Source organism: Arvicola amphibius, chromosome 13 (assembly GCF_903992535.2).
Source record: "Arvicola amphibius chromosome 13, mArvAmp1.2, whole genome shotgun sequence".
Classification (NCBI taxonomy): domain Eukaryota; kingdom Metazoa; phylum Chordata; class Mammalia; order Rodentia; family Cricetidae; genus Arvicola; species Arvicola amphibius.
Window position 1 is genome coordinate 50392989 of NC_052059.1, and position 19690 is coordinate 50412678.

The 19690-nt window shown below is 49.9% G+C and overlaps 1 protein-coding gene across 1 annotated transcript in view; it reads right to left on the minus strand.

The window, feature by feature from the left end:
- Positions 1 to 19690, minus strand: part of Xkr6 (XK related 6) — a 215748-nt gene that overhangs the window by 10010 nt on the left and 186048 nt on the right. Inside the window, exon 2 of the mRNA XM_038310689.1 lies at positions 11788 to 11984. Coding sequence (XP_038166617.1) covers positions 11788 to 11984 — 197 coding nt within the window. The remainder of the gene's footprint in view (positions 1 to 11787; positions 11985 to 19690) is intronic.

Here is a 19690-nt window from a genome sequence, read left to right on the forward strand (position 1 = left end):
TAAACATCGCCCTCTGGCTAGGGGAGCACACATGATTCCCATGGTTCACAGCAGCCTGAACTGTTCTGCCTGCCTACCTGCCTGCTGTTCCTGTGGAAGCCACAGAACAACCTTGACAACTTTCTCCCTTCCTGCCTCCCTCAGTCTCTGCCTCCTGTTCGGCACAAGGCTCCCTGTACTACAAGCCCCAGGGTACAGTGAGTTTCTCTTTCTGGAACTTGGAATTACAAACCCTTTTGTTGTGATTATGTGTGTTCATAAGTGTACATGTGTGTGGGTCCTTATGTGTGGGTGACCATGTGTGTGGGGTCCATGTGGTGGGGGTCCATATGTGTATGTGTGTTCATGAATGTACATGTGTGTGGGTCCATATGTGTGTGGGTCCTTATGTGTGGGGGTCCATGTGTGTGTGGGTCCATGTGGTGGGGGCCCATGTGTATGGGGGTCCATATGTGTAGGGGTCCATATGTGTGTGGACACCAGAGGTTCCTTTCAGGTGTCTTCCTCAATCGCTTATTTATTGTTGTTTTTCTTTTTTTTTTTTAATCTCTCATTCAGCCCGGAGCATACCGATTGGTGAGGCTGGCTGACAAGCAAGCCCTGGGGGATTGTCCCATCTGTTTCCTTAGTGCTGGGAGCACAGGCATGAGCCACCATGTGAGACTTTGACCGTGAGTGCCAGGTAAACTCAAGCCCTCAAGCTTGCGGGACAGTCATTTTACCTGCTGAGCCAGCTCCTCAGCCCCAGTAACGGTTTTCAGTTGCCGTACTCTCCTGATGTCATATTTGGATCATAATAAAATAGATCCCTTAAGATATTTCACCTATCAGTCGGTCAGACAGCTAGACTAGTAAGCTATTGGGTAGGAGGATGCAAGTCTGGGACACTTAACTCCCAGTTGCCTTTGGGCTACAATCCAAAGAACATTCAGTAGTTTTCATCCCCAATGGGCTGTGATCAGAACTTGGTGAGCCAAGCTGCTCTCTGAGGCAGGAAGGCAGCATGCTTCTGACATGAGCCTCAGAGTCAGCCAAGAGCTGCCCCTACTCTCCAAAGAGATGCTGGGCTCATGCCCACCCCCTCACCTGTGAGAAGTCCATGGTGACTGACAGCTCTCCTTGAGGGCACTGCTTTAAGAGTGGAAGGAAAGCAGCAGTAACAGGGCTGGGCTTAGCAGCCAGCACAGGGCTGGATGCCCATGAGTGTATTCAAACAGACACATAAGCTGCATGTATGTGCCATTCTGTCTTGAGGTCTCGCTGCTGCCCCGGCCTAGATAGATTCTTCCCTGCTTTCTTTGCTTGCCCACCTCCCGCTTATTCTAAGAGCTCAGCCCGGGCATTGCTTCCTCCTTGAACACCCTACACGTACCCTGAGATGCACAGTGGGAAACACCTCTGGCCTTGCCACAGCACTCCAAACATTTGCTCCTTCATTGCTTCTACTTCAAAAGCACTTTCTGCAGACTGTCGGCCCCAGTCCATCCCTGAACTGTGATTTCCCTTCTGAAAGAACTGACGTATGATCTCCATGTGCTTGTGTGTGTGTGTGTGTGTGTGTGTGTGTGTGTGTACATGGTCATGTGTGCATGTATACATATATGGATACATATGCATGGGTGTATAGATATGCATGTGGCAGTTTGTCGTTGAAACTTGAGCATCATTTTCAGTCACTTTCCACCTTGGTTTTTAACACAGGATCTATCACTGAGCCTAGAGCTCTTTATTCAGCCAGACCAGCTGGCCAGTGAGCTCCAGGGATCTTCCCATTTCTGCCTCCCCAGCGCTGCGGTTACAGGCAGGTACTACTGTGCCTGGAATTTTTTTTTTTAAAAAAAATATAGGTTCTAGAGCTCAAATATGACTTGCTAGGTGAATTAGTGTTTTGCCATGGGTGTCAGATCCCCTGGAACTGGAGTTACAGACAGTTGTGAGCTGCCATGTGGATGCTAGGGATTGAACCTGGGTCCTCTGGAAGAGTAATCAGTGTTCTTAACCGCTGAGCCATCTCCCAAGCCCCTAAATTTCACTTTGGAGTGGAGAAAAGCTATCTTCTCTACTCCTACAGACTCTGTGTCAGCAGAGTACTTGCCCAACACGATTCTTGAGCAAACGCCTCACACATGCTGTTCCGTAAGCGATGCCAGAAATGCAAGTTCTGATAACAAAGCCACCGATTCCCTAGCCAAAGCGATGCTGTGAACGGGCACCTGGAGTTCTCCCAGGCCAGTGGGCACAGTTGTCTTTATTGCTCATCTAAATCTACCTTCCCCTTGATTTCAGTTTCCTGTGACTAGAACAAAGGGCCACATGTGTACTGGCAGAAAACAGGCACATTTCTCTCGGCGCAGTTCTGGGGGTCAGGGTCTGATTTCTGAAGCATTGGCAGGGCTGAGTGCCAGCTGGAGGCTCCAGGGAGAATCGGCTTCCTTGCCTCTCAACTTCCGGAGCTGCCCATATCTCTTGGCTGGCGGCTTCTTTCTCTGTCTCCAGCGTCGTCTTCGAGACTTTCACATTTCACAGACACATTACCCTCTGTCCTGCTGGTCTGCCTTCCTCCTATCAGGTACAACGGGGCAATCGGATTCATCTTTTCAGTTCAGAGCTCTTCGTGGAATCAGCAAAGCCCATTCTGCATGAAATGTGACAGCTCTAGGTTCAAGGTTAGGCGGCAGACCCCGTGGTACATAATACGCAGCCAGCATTTAGCATCACCCTGTAATAGCCAGTGGGGTGGTTTTGCCCCATACTGTGTCAGATAATGTCTGGGACGATACTTTTGGTTCTTATAACTCAGGATACAGATAGATGGAGGCTGGGGAGGCTGCCAAACACCCTGCAGTGAAGAAAGCAACTGCGACAAAGAATCGTGTGCTCCTAGATCTAATCACACTGAGGTCCCACCTCCTTTCATGGCCCCTGACACCAGAGATGGGTATCACCCTGTAAAAGGTCCATGACTATGGACACAGGAACACCAGGACATTACAGATCGTCTCGGTGCTGATAAAGAACGCAGACTCCTCTGAGGGTAATTTGGTTTTGTTTTGATTTTTGAGACAGGGTTTCTCTATGTAGCGCTGGCTGTCCTGGAACTCATTATGTAGACCAGACTGGCTTTGAACTGAGAGATCCACCTGCCTCTGCCTCCCCAGTGCTGGGATTAAAGGCGTGCACCACCATGTCTAGTGATTTTTCTTTTTTCCCTTTGATAGTAATATTGGTTACCAACTTGATGGGGCTTAAAATCAGCACTGAAGCAGGTCACTGTGCGTGTCTGTAAGAGAGTTTCTAGATGCAGCTAATTGAAATGGGAAGGCCCATCCTCAGTAAGCAGCAGTGTGTTATAGGCTGGGGTCCCAGACTGAATGAGAAGGGGAAAATGGGTTAAACATCAGTATTCCACTCTCTGAACCTGGCAGCAGATGCAATGACTCAACACCTCTGCCACCCTGCCTTTCCCACCATGATGGACTCTACCCTCACACTGAGAGACGGAGTAATCCCTTCCTTCCTCAAGCTGCCTTCGTCAGGTATTTTCTCACAGCAAACAGGCTGACAACTAGGAAAGAGCCATCACCCTGTCTCAGGCACGGATCCTCCATTGCATTTCTTCTATGGCTAAACCAGAGGAGGTGGGAAACCCCCATGAAGCTCTTCTGGCCACTGGGGCTCACTGAGTTGTCCCGAGGGTCCACCCTGGGAGCATGGTACAGCCCAGGGAGGGAGCAGCTCTCCTCTCAAGGAGCTTGAAGGTCAAATAACAGCCTTTGAAGCATCCAGCGGAAGAGCTAGCTGCACCTTATGTTTCCCTGGGCTCTCCCTCCTAAGACATTGTCAGAAATATCAAAATACCGTCTCCACAGCCAGCGGATGAGGGCGAGCCTTGGGGACTCTAGAACAAATGTCAGCTACTCAGCTGCACGGTCAGGGCTTGTGGGAGCCTGGATCTGCTTGGCTGGAACTCAGGAAGTAGGCCCTCTTCTTAAGCCGTCCCTGAGGAGTCTAGCAAACCCCTTCTCGCTGGGCAAAGAACAACTAGACCACACCCAGTCTCCCGTGGCTACCAAACATGATGGCATTTGAATGGCATCTGAGAGATGTCCAGGAAGGAACATGGGTTCTGCCACAAGGTATCTAGCGTGGGTATAGCCTATACCTTGGGCAATGAAGCAACTAAGACTTAATTTATCTTCTGCGAGCCAGGGGTAAAAATACAGACTTTGAATATGACTCTTTCCTTTTATATAACTGTGAGTATATATACACATACTATTTCTATATACATACACACGCACATGTATATATAGCATACATAAATACATGAGCCAAATATATGTAGAATGCTTATGAAGAGTACAAGCATATGTTGTCTTCATATGTGTATATATATATATCTTCCATATGTTCTTGAAGTTATATTCATGTACCTATTTATTTTTGCCTGTCTCCAATAGAATGTGAGCCCTTAGAGAGTAGAGACCTCTGCTTTGCCCACCACAGTACCCTGAGCCCAGTACTGAGAATTCTTAATTCCCTGGGTGTCCTCTGCAAGTGCCTGCAGAGAACATTACTCCTGATACAGAAAGGCAGGAACATGGCTTAGAAGGAGGCTGCGTGCTGAGAACCATTTTTTGCTCTGGGTCTTACATCCTTGACACCAACGGCCTCGGAAGAACCAGGTGTGCCTTTGATGGCCTAGAACCGACATCAGCCATTGCATTGGGTGCTTCTTTGGTATCAAGAGTAGAGCCGGGGATAGAAGGGGTCACTGCAGTTTGCAAAGGATCACTGAGAGGGAGTGATAGAAGGACCCCCTGAAGGACACAGCTCTACAAGGACAGGTGCGAACCAAGGTCAATGCTTGATGCTCACAGGGACAGCACCTTTCTCTAGGTGACAGTCTCCAGACCACCCAGGGAGCAAGTAGGGAAGCCCTTGCCCCAGGGCACGGCAGTGCTTCTGTGGAATCTTCAGGGTGGGATGACTCTGCAGAGGCTCACTGTGCTGCAGTTTCCTGGACTGTGTCACGAGGCTCAGGATTCCTGCTTCTGGTGTGTGCATCTATCTGGCCTCACAGGTGAGGAGCACCACAGTCCCCATCTTGAAGACCTTCCCCCCTTCCTCCTCCTCAGCATAAGAGATGGCCAGAGTACAGGGACACTCTGGGAAACCCCGCTGCCCTCAATTTTATTTCACATACTGGAAGCCCCCTTGACCTTGAGCCTTGACCCCTGGATCCTCCTAAATTCCTCAACACATTTTCCCCATGTTTACTGAAGCTCTGTCTCTTGCACTTCTCGGCTGCAAGGTGACCTGGTGACCTCATGGTGACCTCCCCACCCCCACTAAAAGCCGCATGAAGCTCTGCTGCCTTTCCCAGCTTTCTTCCTGGCTTTGTTGCTCTCTTTCGGCCTCTTATCACTCCCTAAGAGAAAATAAAATATTTATCACTCGTTTACACGACCCTCTGGCTTCATGAAGGAATGGGAGGGGGGAGTGAATCTGTTCTGATTCTTAACGCATCTGTCCCCACTATGCCAGGCATACAGTAGGTGGTTAGTAACTGCCCCCCAAAGAAAGTCATGAAATTCCAGTTGCAGTTGCCACTCAGGTTTCTGAACTTGCTGCCCTCTGCACTTTCTCCCAGAATCCACCTTGGCTCCTGACCTGGATCAGGGAAGCTAGGACAGTGAGACTCCATCCCAGTGTCTGACACAAAAACACACCGAAATGGCCAAAGACCTTTTTATCTGCGCTGATCAGCAAGATAAATTTAGTTTGCTTTTCTTGTGATTTTTCTTTAAGTCTCTCCCCTCTCTTCAGCTGTCAAGAGTAACCAGAGGTGAAAGAGCGACCTCGAGGCGGGGGACACAGGAGATCTCTGTCAAATGGCTACACGTTCCGTCTAAAAGCACAAAGACCTACTTCATTGTGACTTTAGACAACAAGGTGTTTGGAGCTAGAAGTGTGGAGAGCTGGAGCTTCAGGGCCAGCAGATCCTGTGTGTAGACACCAAGCGGAATCTTCATGTCACGGCCTCAAAAAGAGACCGGGAAAGGAGTTGGAGAGAGGCCCTCCTGGGGACACAACAGTGGCCATGTCTGGCTAGAGGCATCCCTTTGCTGTGCTTCTCCATCCTAGTGATATATTAAGAGGTGGCCAGAGGGGTCAAGAGAACCTTACATCTCTTTCTTTAGCAGAAACCAAGACAGGACTCAATAGGCAGTCAGGGCATTAAGATTCTCCATGGAAGACCTGTGTGACACTGTCTATGATCCCAGAATTTCCCGGGAATGGTGGACCAGGGCTGATGAGCTCAGAGGAGGGTTTCCTTCCACCGGAGGCCCGCCCGTCAGCACTAGCACAGGAACAACCATGGCTCAGCATGGAGAGTGATGGTTCGCCTGTTGGGTGCAATGAGATGGTTGCTGCAGTAACAGATTTTACTTATTGTTCCCGAGCAGCCAAAGCAGGAAGCTCAGAGAGCTGGTCTATAGCACAGACCTGTGACCTTCAAGTCAGGGTTACTTTCCAGCTTTACTCTACGTTAACCAAGGGGGATGGGCAAATGGTTGAATATAGAAAATTCATATTGGAAAGTTAATCTTAAATGTATATATTAATAGCATTGGGAAGCGGAGCCTTTGGGGTTGGATGAGGTCATGAGGCTGGAGCCCCCATGACAGAATGAGTGGATTTATAAAGAGGAGAGAGCCAAGCTATCCTGTGTTGTAATATGATGTCATAAGAAGACCTCCACTAAGTAATGAAAGAGATGTCTTGATGGAGGGGGCATTTGGGGGGTTATGGAGAAACCTGGTGCTAGGGAAATTCCCAGGAATCCACAAGGATGACCCCAGCTAAGTCTCCTAGCATTAGTGGATAGGGTGCCGGAACTGTCACTCTCCTATAACCAGATTGGTGACTACCATAATTGTCATCAGAGAGACTTCTTTCAATGGAACAGAGATCCACAGCCCAGTACTGGGCCAAGCTCCGGTAATCCTGTTAAAGACAGAGAGGAATGATTGCAAGAGCCAGTGGGGTCAAAGGAACCTGCAGAAACAACTAACCTGGGTTCATAGGGGCTCACAGACTCTGGAACAACAACCAGGGAGCCTGCATGAGATCAGCCTAGGCCTTCTACATATGTGTGACAAGTGTGTAGCTTGGCCTATCTGTAGGACTCCTCGCAATGGGATCAGAACCTTCCCCTAAAGCTTGAGCTGGCTTTTGGGAACCTATTCCTCATTCTGGGTGGCCTTGCCCAGCCTTAATACAAAGGGAGGAGCTTATTCCTACCCAAACTTGATATGTCATGCTTTGCTGACACTCATGGGAGGCCTGGCCCTTTCTGAACAGAAACAGAGGAGGAGTGGAGGAAGGGACAAAGGAGAGGTGGGGGAGGGAATGGGAGGAAGGGAGGGAGAAGACACTTCAACTGATATATAAAATAAATGAAAAATTTAATAGATGATAGATAGATAGATGATAGATAGATAGATAGATAGATAGATAGATAGATAGATAGATAGATAGATAGATAGAAATCTTTATTGTAAATTTCCAGCCTCAGGTGTTTTGTTATAGCAACACATATTTTTTGTCCTGAACCTAAAAAGGATTTGAGCTAGCACCTATATGAACCAGATGAGAAAGAGTCTAGAAGCATTTTCTTCCCTAGGAAGAAAGAACTCCAGGAGGAAGGAACTGAAGTGTTCCATGGATGTAGCAGCCAGGAGCAAGGCCCCAGCCTTTCTCCCCCTGTAGACCAGTACAGGGAGCTTCAACCTCTATGAGGAGAAGTTTGCCTGGGAAGTCAGAGAAGGGGAAACTGAGTTTTCTTGTGTGGCACTCTTTGTCCCCACCAGAGGAAGAAAGGCTCACTCACCGGGCTTACAGCTGGAGAGAAAGGCTGGGCATTTTATCTCAGTGGGACAGCAGGAAGGGATGGGCACTTGCCTTTCTGGGTGGTTCAGATGTTCGCTATATGTTAAGCCAAGGTGAAGCAAAGGTTCAAGTGTCTGAAGTGTGCATTCATGTGCGATGTGTGCAGAGAGACCAGAGGAGGTCACTCTGCTGTGTGAACAACCAGAGGATGCTAGGCTTCATCACTGTTCATCACTGTCCCTTTCATTCACTTGAGACAGAGTCTCTCATTCACCTGGAGCTAGGCTGGAGGCCACTAAGCTCAGTGATCCTCTTGTGCCCACCCCACAGGGCACCGATGTCACCAGCGCATGTGGCATGCCCAGCTTTTTACTTGTGTACTAGAGATGGAATTAAGGTCCTTGTGCCTGCCCAGCAAGCCCTGTAACCCACTGTGCCATCTCCCCAGGGCTGGATTTGAGCAGAGCCCACAACTGAGGGAGACTGGAGGAAGAAGCTAGCAGGGAGTTTTGACAGTTGAGATAGAAAGGCATCAAACTGTATCTGAGACTAAATGTTTGTTTAAAGGAAATCCATGCTTCAGCACGTCTCCTACTTCTTAGTTTCTTTTATTTTTCTTAACTCATTCTGTCATACATTGGTCTGGAGTTATCTCCATGTTTATTTATTTGTGTGGGTGGCGGGGGGCACATGATTTCCACAGCACACTTATGTAGAACAAAGGACAATGTGTGGAGTCCCTTTAGGTGGGTCTGGAGGATTGAACTCGGGTCACCAGGCTTGCACATTGAGCACCTTCACCCGCTGAAACATCTTCCCTGGCACAAAATGTGGAATCGGGAGGTGAGGGTGGAAACTCCACGGGCAAGGCATGGTGTGTGGAGGTTTCTGTGTGCCACTACTGTTGTCTCGGCAGCAAGAAACATAAAAGTCCTTTGTGTGCATGCTGGTTGCTGTGACCTTGGGCAGCTTCCTTTCCTGTGCTTCATCTTCCTGTGTGAAAAACAAGGGGCCTGGCCCCCATGGCTTCTGTGGCTGGCATCTCCCACCCATCTACAGGGTGTAGAGCCCCCAGCACTCCCGCTAAGTGTTATAGCATGGCACTTAAGCTAACAAAGTAATGGTGTGGGAGGTCCTTCTGTATATGAGTTGCTTTAATTGGTTAATGAATAAAGCTGTTTCGGCCAGTGGCTCAGCAGAATAGAGCTGGGCGGGAAAACTGAACTGAATGCTGGAAGAAAGAAGGCAGAGCCACTGAGATGGATGCCATGTAGCGGCCAGAGGAGACAGACGCCAGACAAATCTTTAACCAGTAAGCCACAGCCATGTGGCAATAAACAGATTAATAGAAATGGGTTAATTTAAGATGTAAGAGCTAGCTAGAAATATGCTTAAGCTATTGGCCAAGCAGTATTGATTGCAATGAACACAGATTTCTGTGTGATTGTTTCGGGAGTCTGGGTGGACGGGAAACGAACAAGCAGCCTCCTACTACAGTCTACTGAGCATGCTGTCACATGCCTGTTGTCCCAGAACTGAGGCAGAGTAGAAACAGGAGAATGGCGACAAGCTCAAGGTCAGACTGAACTAGCTAGTGAGTTTCAGGTCAGCCAGTGCTACAAAGAGACCCTGTCTCAACAAAACGCAAATAAACAACAGCTGTCTGCCCAAGTTACCTCGGAAGATTCCTGGGAAGACACGTGCCTCTGAGGTGCTCCCTGAGCACAGCTGGTCCATGGCATTCTATCTAGTCCCATTCTGGGGTCATAGGTCATTCAACCTTCAGGTACTGACTCCATTTCAAGCACCCACCCCACCCAGGGACATCTGTTCTTGCCCCACTAACTGACGGACAGAGTAGAAGGGCACACAGCTCAGACCCAAGGGATTTGCACCACACTGGACACGGGCAGCAGCCCACTCACTCCTCACTAATTGGTGGGACTCCTAGGATGGGTCCATCTTCTTCATCTCTGCCTGGAAATGCTCAGCTATGTAACTGCTGCAATCACGGCTTCTGGCGCATAACATCTGTGAATTTCTGTGGGGCCTGCTAGGCTCTTCCTCTGAAGGCTGCCTTCCACCCCACCACCCCACTCCACTGCCAAGTTCTAGCCACTCCGAGTGTTTCACTTGCAGGTCAGCGCCACCGTGGTCTTCCACAGGGGAAGGTTTTTCCTACCTCAGGGCCTTTGGGCATGCCATTCCCAATGCACGGAAGGCCATTCGGTGCCTCTCTCTTTGTTGTGGACACCCAGCCTAAATGAGAGCCCCCACACACACTAAAGGCTTTCTCTGACTCCTGCCTCTAAGAGGCTCCCTCCATTCTCATAGCTAGTTCAGGCCTCAGCAATGTGTTTACACGTGACAAACTTCTTCCAGAATCATGCCAGTATGCGATGCTGGGCTATGTGCTCTGTGTGTGTGTGTGTGTGTGTGTGTGTGTGTGTGTGTGTGTGTGTGTGCAGCCCCAAAGCAACTCTTATTTCTATCTTACAGATAAAGAAACACAGCTGGAAAGGAAGCGCCCCACATCCTAAGTCTCCATGGCTGAGCTCAAGTTGTATGCGGCTCTCTGCCTTCCCCAGTAGCCCAGGCTGCTTTCCAAGCCTGCCTTAAGCCAGCACGCCTGCCAAGATGGCAGGAACCTGAACCAGCGAGGAGATGGTAGCAGCCTTAGCGTATGCCTAAATACCCTTGGCATGAATGGCACAGAGAGGGGAGGAGCTATTACATAGCCAACCAGTCAGGGCTCAGGAGCTCCATCAGCAAGGGGATCTACAGTGGAAACAGTCAAACGCCAAGGCACAGCTTACGGACTGCAGGGTCTGAAGGTATCACGACAGCCCAGGAGACCAGAGGCCCCCTGGCCAGAGGGAGAAAGAGAGAAGGCAAGTAGGGTGGGCCCTCTCCCCCAGCTGTCCTTCTATCCCAGACCATGGATACTCTTGCAAGCCTCAGCAGTCAGGGCCTCTGGGTCTGGTTCTTTCAGCGGTGTCTCTGCTTGAATACAACTAGCAACATGGCACTCACTACCTCTAGAGAGAGTCTTCCCATGGCGGGATGGAAGGTTTCTCATTTCCTACCCACTGAAGGTAGAACAGTTCCCCCAGAGTTTACTGTGGCATCTATGGCATTTCTTCTTCCCCATTCCTCCAAACGTTAGGATTCACACATCCCAAGTCCCCCTCTGCTAAACATCCCATTTCTCTCTCCGTGTGCCACGTCAGGTCCCTTCTCAACCTAGAGCTTGTTCGGGCGCATCCCTGACTCCCTGGTATGTGATCTGCAACACTGTAGACTAGGCTAGCCATCAGCTATAAATAAGGCCAGTGTGCAGTCTAACCTTGGCATCCCTAACAGCCAAAAGCCTTCCTACCCCAGAGCTTGCATGTGTGGACAATGCACTGTGGCTTCTGAGGGCCCCATGGAGACAACTTTGATGCCACAGTGGGGATCACAGGATCCCTTTGTGTGCTCACCGGAGCACCCACCACTGTCTGTTGCTACAAATATGAGCTGAGGCATCGACATGCATCGGAAGCAAGATCCTGATGTTTGCATTGTCAAGACCTGCCGTGCCTCAGTGTGACTGGCACGTGCTGTCATTAGGCCTGGTTACCCCCATTCCACAGATGTGGAAATACTAGGGCCCAGGGCCATGCAAAACCAAAGGGGCCCCACACCGGATTATATCACCAGGCTCCTGAACTGCTGGGGGTGGGGGCAGGCTGGCTCTGCAGTTCAGAAGCACATGGAAACTCTGCTCTTCTGAACAAAGTGCCTTGGGAAACAGGGGTGCAGAGGAAAAGGCCGTTGCAGCGGAGGGGCGGGGGAGAAGGTAGGGGAGGTGATGGCGGTGGTGCGGGGGAGTGGCCGGCGGGCACTCACAGGGCAGCGTCTCTGCGCTATTCTTCTGGATCATTATGCAGAGCTGTAGCACCAGTTGGGGGGCGCTCTCCAGAAAGGTCTCCAGGAGGCGCAGCATGTTGACATCTGCATATTCGTACATCATAGCCCAGTAGAAGCGTCGCTGGTGTTCCTTCTGCCGCTGGCTCTGAATCCCCAGGTACATGGTGCGGATATACCTGTGGGGAGACATGGGACAGAGCACACGTGTGGGTGGGGCTTGCAGAAGGACAGCGACCCGCCTGTAGTGGCATTCCCCGACTTCCTGCCGAGGTCCCCAGGAGCTGGAGCGGGATTCAGTTTCAAAAGGATAAAGAGGTGAGGCGTGGGGTCCAGTCATCGGGGGGGAGCTGGCCCAGCGAGGGACCCCAGGCCAGGCCTCTCCATCCTGGTCTCCACTTAATACATGCAGGACATGGAAGCATTGACCAAATGATGTCCCAGGCCCATCAGCTGAGCATTTCAGATGAGCTCAGAGGTAGATGAGTTTCTTGGGGTACAGGATCAGGGTGGAGGTGGGAAACATTCCAGTAGGGTTGGCATTTTTGTTACTCCAGACAGGAAAAGAACTAACTTGTGATGCTCCTAAGGGCTACTCTCTGGCTGGCCATACCCACATGGGGAGGAGGTGGGTACACCCCCATAGGGACCGGCTGGACCTCTGAAAGGTTACACCTCCCACCCCGCATGGGCTCAGATGGCTGAATGGAGGCTCAAGCAGAAGTTGGCCCAAGGTTATTGGCCCCCAAGGCCTGTAGGGAGTCTCCGGGTCTGGGCAGTCACAAATCCACTGACCCCTCTCAGACTGTGAGGAGCTGCAAAAGCTCTAGGAAGCAGGTCTAGCTGGAGAGCCTGGGCCTGCAGGTCATCACTGAGAACTGTGCCACATTGAAACAGTGCCTCCAGTTCATGTGCCAGGCCCTCCTTGTCAGTGAGGATGCTTCACAGAGTGGGTAGCGAGCCCGTGTATGGAGGGCCCCCTTCCTGTGTTAGCCTCACCATCACCAGATCTTTCTGGAGCTTTGTCTCTAAGGATTTGGTGCCTCTACACAGCCCAGCCCTCAGCCTGGGAGGCAAGCTATAGTCAGTCTATGGGTGGGGGCCAGGACGGAGGAAGAGCCCAGGATATGGTAGACCTGTCTGGGTGGGGTCCTGTCCAAACACAAAGGTCAAAAGTAGAGCTTTTGAATAGTTCAAGAATGGAACCATACACACAGAGACACATTCCTCAGCTGAAACCATATGAATGGTGCACAGGGTTGACAGCCCCCTTCAGGCTCGCTGGCCCTCGTGCACGACCCACTTGAGCCTGCTGGATAGCCTTCTCTGCCCTCTCCATGCACTGACACCGGCACCTCTTCACGGGCCTGTGCTGTCCACTCCTGCTCCATAAGAATCCCTCTCCACAAGGCACCCAGAGTGCTCTCAGAAGGTTCTGGAGTGCAGGCAGGGAGACCCCTCTACCACCTGGCTTCCCTCCAGGGGGCTTAAGGCCTCACCTCACCTCCAACATCTCACCAGCTCTCCTCCCCTGCTCCCTCAGACCTCTCTCTCTTATCTGTCTTCCCCCCCCCCGAGTGCAGAAGCCCTGCATGAGTAGGGACCCTGATCTCACTGCCTAGCATGGCACCCACAGAAGAAGCAAGTGCATGCTGGGAATGCCTCTTCTCTGGGGCTGGGGACTCCGAGCAGGACCAGAATCTCACAACATCCTCATGGCAGACCCTAAGCATGCTGGAGACAGAGGCACAAGAGGCAGGTGGCTGACAAGAGAAAGGCTGTCCTCACAGCAGCGTAGGGGCATCACCCCAAGACTGCACAGGTGGGAAACCATGCTCAAAGTCCAGACTGGAAAGCACATAGTTGCATCACAGTTTAAAACTGTAAAGTGCTGCAATCTCTAGTTGCAAAATGGGGGGGGGGGGGCGCACTCCAGAACAGCAGTTGTGTGCTCAACCCGGAAGGATGGAAGCCCAATCGCCTGTGAGATATGCCACACGGGGCTAAGGCTCTAGGAGCCAAAGTGAGCTCCAGCTGAGAGGCCCAGGTGACTGCCTTGAACAGATCCCCACTGGGGAAGTAGGGGTAATCACCTGTTTCTTCATCTCTGCTGTGAACAGACAGTTTTGTCTGTCAGGATCAACCGCGGAACCATATACACAATGGCTTAAAAGAGTTAAGGCCACACTGCAAAGGACTCTTTTAGGGAGGGATGGGGGAATATTCAGGCACCTGGATGAGGTGCCAGGCATCCTCATCCAGGTGTGTCTCAGCTGCCTTGTGAGCAGGCCTGATGATCACCATTTCAAAAGTAGGGAAACTGAGGCTGAGCACCAAACTCTGGCTCTATCATGAGCTTGTGCTTCCTGCATATTGCTGCTCTGGGTACAGAAGATCTAGGTTCTTCTGTAGATGTATGCCATCAAGGAATCAGGGAAGGGCTTGAGAAGGGAAGCGCACTGAAATAAGGGAATGAGCTGGGGGTGATGGGACACCACATTTCTTTCCTGAGCCCTTAGAGCAGGTCCAGGCCCTGCAGCTCATTGGACGGCCTAGCTTCTATGTGGGCTGCTTCCTCCTGTGGCCACACGGTGGCACCAGATCCTAAGTTTCGCAAAAAGGAGGTGCCACACTGGTGATCTCATACCTTAGGGCTGGCGCCCTCCTATGCGACAGTGCTTGATGCAGGGGCCACCTGCGAGCGGCGGTACATGTTGGTCAGTATGCACCAGGGTCCCAACTAAAGGTATGGTAGGTGCCAAGGTCTCCCCTTCCTCTGAAGGTTCTAGAAAGCTGCCTCGAACAGGAAGGCAGTCGAGGGGAGAGCTCACCCACCCTGCTGCTCCTGGGTTGACTACCTCATCATCTCCTGTTACATCCTGTCACACTGTCTCTCCTTTACGAGCACCAGATCTTGCAGTGATCAGTATAAGAGCCAGGAGGTTGCCTGTCGGCTGCACACTGCAGGGCCGTGTGACCCCCCTCCCCAGGTTGCAGCCTCCCCCCTAACCCCTCCCCCCACCCATCCCCCGACCCCAGTTTTACCCACCAGAGAAGGGCAGTCTGAGGCACACTGGACTTCTGCCAGCATTTTCCATCATCCCCATTCAAGTGCGTGGCTTCACAGTGTACAAAATTGCGGCACACACTTTACACACAGTAATCTGCATTTGAGTGCAAGGCATGGTTCTGAGCAATTGTGTTGAGTTAATGAGCTGAGAGCATTAACTGGCGTAATCCTCATGACCGTTTACAAGGAACCCGCAGCATCACCTCACTTCACAGATGGCCGACTGAAGCTCTGAGGCAAAGACCTGGTCCTCAGTTTACCCAGCTGTGTACAGAGCTAAGCAGAGCCTCACCTCTGGGCAGTCTGGCTTTGGTTTATCACACCAGCACAGATGAGACTAGCATGCACGTCAAATCCAATCATACGTAGAAAAAAAAATGGTGCAACAAAGCCAGATGGGGTTTATCTTGAGCACGGAAGACTGGTTCAAGTTTCCAAATTCAATGACTGCAGACTCCTTCATTAGCAAAACCCACACAGCACATCAACCCAGGCAGGAAATGTCTCTGACAGAATTCAACAACTATTCTTAATGAAAACACTCAACAAGCAAAGCCTAGAACAGAACTCCCCAGAATCTTATGAAGATGCAGGATACCAGTGAACCCACACGGTTAACTTCACACATTACACACACAGGCTGAACGCTTTTGTCTGAAGACTGGGCACAAAGCAAGGAGTTCTACCCTTACCCTCATTCAGTCTCGTGCTGGAAAGAGCAGCCGGTTCATTGGCTCATTATAAAGAATCATGTACAGATGATACAAGCAGGCTGCAGAGGCAGTGATCCCAGTTCTGTCTGTTAGAGGCTTAGGCAGAAGCGCTAATGTGCTTGTGCAAACGCATTCCTGGGACCTACGAGGAACTATCCCACAGAACAAAGGGAGACACAGCCAACTGTTTCTGTAGACTACTTATAGACGGCTGAAATTGAAATTTTAAAACATTCCATTTAAATATTCCAAAAATGAAATTCTTAGGTATAAGTCAAGAAGGCATGAAAGGTGTGTATAATGAGGGCAAATCACGTTAGACGTCAAAGACAGACCATTTTCATGGATATAATTTAGATGGCAACTGCCCACACCCCTGATTTGAAAGCTTAAAGTAATTTTTAAAGGTTTATTTTTTTAAATGTGTGTGTGTGTGTGTGTGTGTGGATATCGTGGGTATGTGCACATGGAGGGTAACTATGGAGACCAGAAGAGGGTATCAGATCCCCTTGGTACATGCTGTTGTGAGTGACCCAACTTGGGATTTAAACAGCGGTCCTCCACAAGGGTGGCAAGTGCTCTCACCCCTTGCCACCTCTGCAAACTAGGTTGAATGTAATTCTAAGAAAGATCCGGGCAGCTTTTGTCTGTGCAGGTGAGCCTAGATCAGCGTATCCTAAAGCGCATATGGAAGACAAAGGAACCAAAATCGCGGAACCAACTTTGGAACCAACTTGAAGCACTCACAATATCTGATTTCTAGGACTTAAAGATACAATAATTGAGACAGTGGTGGCAACAAGAAAGACATTGGCCAGAGTCTCAAAACAGAACCACATGAACGAAGCCGGCTGGTTGCCTAGGAAGGAGTACGGAGAACTTAATAGCAAAATGGAATTCTTCCCCAATGATGTGGGGATGACGGGTTGATCACACGGGACAACTGACTTAAAAACGTATCACGGGCTGCAATATAAAACTAGGAAACCTTTATAGAAAAGACAGTCTGCATTAATTGAGGAGTTCTACAGGCCCACAGGAATCAACCCAGTAAGCTTCAACACTTCAAACTTGTTCTGTGCGTGGCATTAAGGGAATGAGAGGCAAGCTATAGACGGGATAAAACATCCCTAAGTCCCATAGCTGACAGAGAAGTCGAGCCCACGTTTTCTTCAGTGTTGTAACCACTGGCAAGTTACCCTTGTTCTAGGAAGGGACCACAGACCCACACTCACACAAGCAACGCTATTTCATACACACACGCACACACACACACACACACACACACACACACACACACACACATACACACACACACACACACACACACACCAGCACCAAAGCCATGAAAGTGAGAGGAGACTCATCAGGAAGAGGTTTAGCCAGTGGAGAGAGGGTAACAGAGAGGGTGTCAAATGTCATTTTCTTAAAATGTAACAAAATTCACTTAAAAGTTAAAGAGAATGTTTTTTTTTTAAAAAAAGATGCACAAATATCTCTTTTAGTAAGATATGGAGTTCTCTGAGTATGTTCCCAGTAGAGGAATGTATGGGCCATAGGGTAGCACTGTTTTGAACTTTTTGAGGAATCTCCTAATGGATTTCCATAATGAGTGTGTTAATTTGCACACCCACAGTGTGAAGGGGTTATTTTTTCCCCATAGCCTCTCCATTTGTGTCAGAGTTGGTGACAGCCCTTCTGATGGGGGTCTCAGAGTAATTTCCCAATGACCAGTGATGTAAAACACTTTAAAAATAGTTATTGGCCATTTGTGTTTCATCTTTTGAAAACGGTTCATCTTATTAGCCCATTCATAGCTTTGCAGTTTTTCCCTCAGGGTTTAATTTCTGGGATTCTTTGTGAAATTTAGACATTAGCCCCATCTGAAGTGTAGCAGTCAGTGATCTCTTCTCACACTCTGTGGACTGTCTATGGACTCTGCTAATGGTTTCTTTTGCATGAACATCCTTGTTTGTTGCTGCTCCGTATAAGAGAGCAATGAAACGGAACCAACCTAGATGTGCATCAAGAAGTGAATGGATAATGAAAATGTGGTCCACGCATGAACTGGAATGGGATTCAGCTGTAGGAAAGGATGCAGGAAAATGAGTGTGCTTGGGAAGCATAAAACTATGTGAGGTGACCTAAACTCAGGGGAAACCCACAAGTCCTCACTCCCCTTTCCACGCAGACCTAGACTACAATACATACACACATAGACGTAAGCAGACAATACAAACACACGTAGGTGTAAGCAGGCCTAAGCGTGGGCTTGGTAAAACATTTAGAAAGGAGACCGAGAGAGGACAATAGCAGGTCATGGGGAAGGGCGGGATGTAGGCAGAGGGACACGTGAGTCCTGAAAAAGGATATAAAACTCCTGTTTAGTTTCAGCTCTGCCATAATTTGCCTTTTTTTCATGGCGGGCAAGTAAATAAAAGATATAATTGATGGAGAAAGTCAAAAACCCTAAGCGAAGCCCCATGGCCTCGGGGTGGCCATTCTAGCTTCATAGAAGTCAACTGGGATCCATAAGGCTGGAACTGAAGAGGTGTTTGACCGACTTCCGCACACCCACTGCCTTAGGTTTTTAACTGTTGGTTAATCCTGGAGGCAGAATCTTGGCATGGGCTCCCAAGAAGACCTAGCTACTTGGGAAGCTGAGGCAGGATTTCTTAAGCCCAGGAGTCCAGGGTGAACCCAGGCAACACAGAGAGACCCATTTCTCAATAAAAATTCAAATTATGAATATAAAATGAAGAAGGGATCTCTTGGAGTAAGGACGTAAAACTCGTGTTTTAGTGACAAGACATGGTCTGTCCCCAAGTGCCAGTGAGTTGGAAGCATCCTACCTTCCCCAGGAGCAAGTCCCCAGTTTCCTGCCTACAGCACAGACCTACAGCCTGAGAACTCAGAAGGCCATGCCTAGGGACATCAAAGGGCCCAACAGGCAAGGAGATATTAGGAAGGGTCGTGCAAGTGATATTTACCGCCTCTATCCGGCCCTTGCTCCACTCACTCTTGAACAAAATCTTTGGGCCTAATCCTGGACACCAGCCTGGAAGATGACTTCACATGGCTTAGAGCAAGGTTACTATGGGTATACTGACACCTCTGGGCCTCTGGGTAGGGACTATTGGGGCATCATGAACTAGCCCAATGACCTCGTTCTAAAAGGCATGTCCCTTTGGACCAAACCAGCTCTGGAGAGCTATCTGTGTGGACAGTGATGTGAACTGAGTGACCTTAGCAACCATTCACCTAGCAATGGCTTTTCTCAGGAGCCCACCCACCTCTTGGGTCCCATCTGCTCATTCTGAGGGAGCCTGAGACCCCAGCCTGGCCTTAGTCCTTCAGTCTCCTCTAAGTCCTCAGGGTCTCAATCCAGGTTCCTACTCCAATCCAGGGCTTGGCCAGCTTTCTCTTCCTGGCTCTGGAGACCAGAAAGGTCTTTGGATAACATCTCCTTTTTGCCTGGGATTGGGGCTCCACCCTGCCTGGAAGTCATACAGTTGGCCCTCACTGCTTGACGCTTCCTTTTTTTCTGGACTTCAGAGGCCAAGCAGGGAGTCCCCGGCTAGGTGCACCCCTATATCTAGCTACACCAAGGAAGATTTGGAACATGTGTGTAACTCCTAGTGAGCTTAACTTACAGCTAGAAGTTCAGGGAAATGTGTGCTTCCATGTGCATCTTGTTCAGGAAGGCCTGGCCCGGTAGGGACCAGAGTCCTGGTGCCTGGCAGACGCTGGTGCCATAGCAGATACACATTACGAAGTAACAACGCTAGTCAATCTCTCTGTCTCTGAACACATAAGCCAAAAAAACGTTACACCTGGCCTCTGGAAGTTGCAGCCTAGCCACACGGTGCATTATGGGGTGTGGGTTGTTTCCTCTGGTGTCTATGGCTGACTGGGTGTGGTGGCTCACTGCCCGCTGCCCAGCATGGAGAGAGCGGGTGGAACTAGACTTGGCCAGCCCAGGGAAGAGACCAAACTCAAAGTTCCATCTACGGTTGTGTGTGTGGAATGATTTTCCACAGCTCCGCTGCAGCGCTAAAGCACTGCGATCTGAGCTGTCGCGATGTCACGCTGTAGCGGAGAG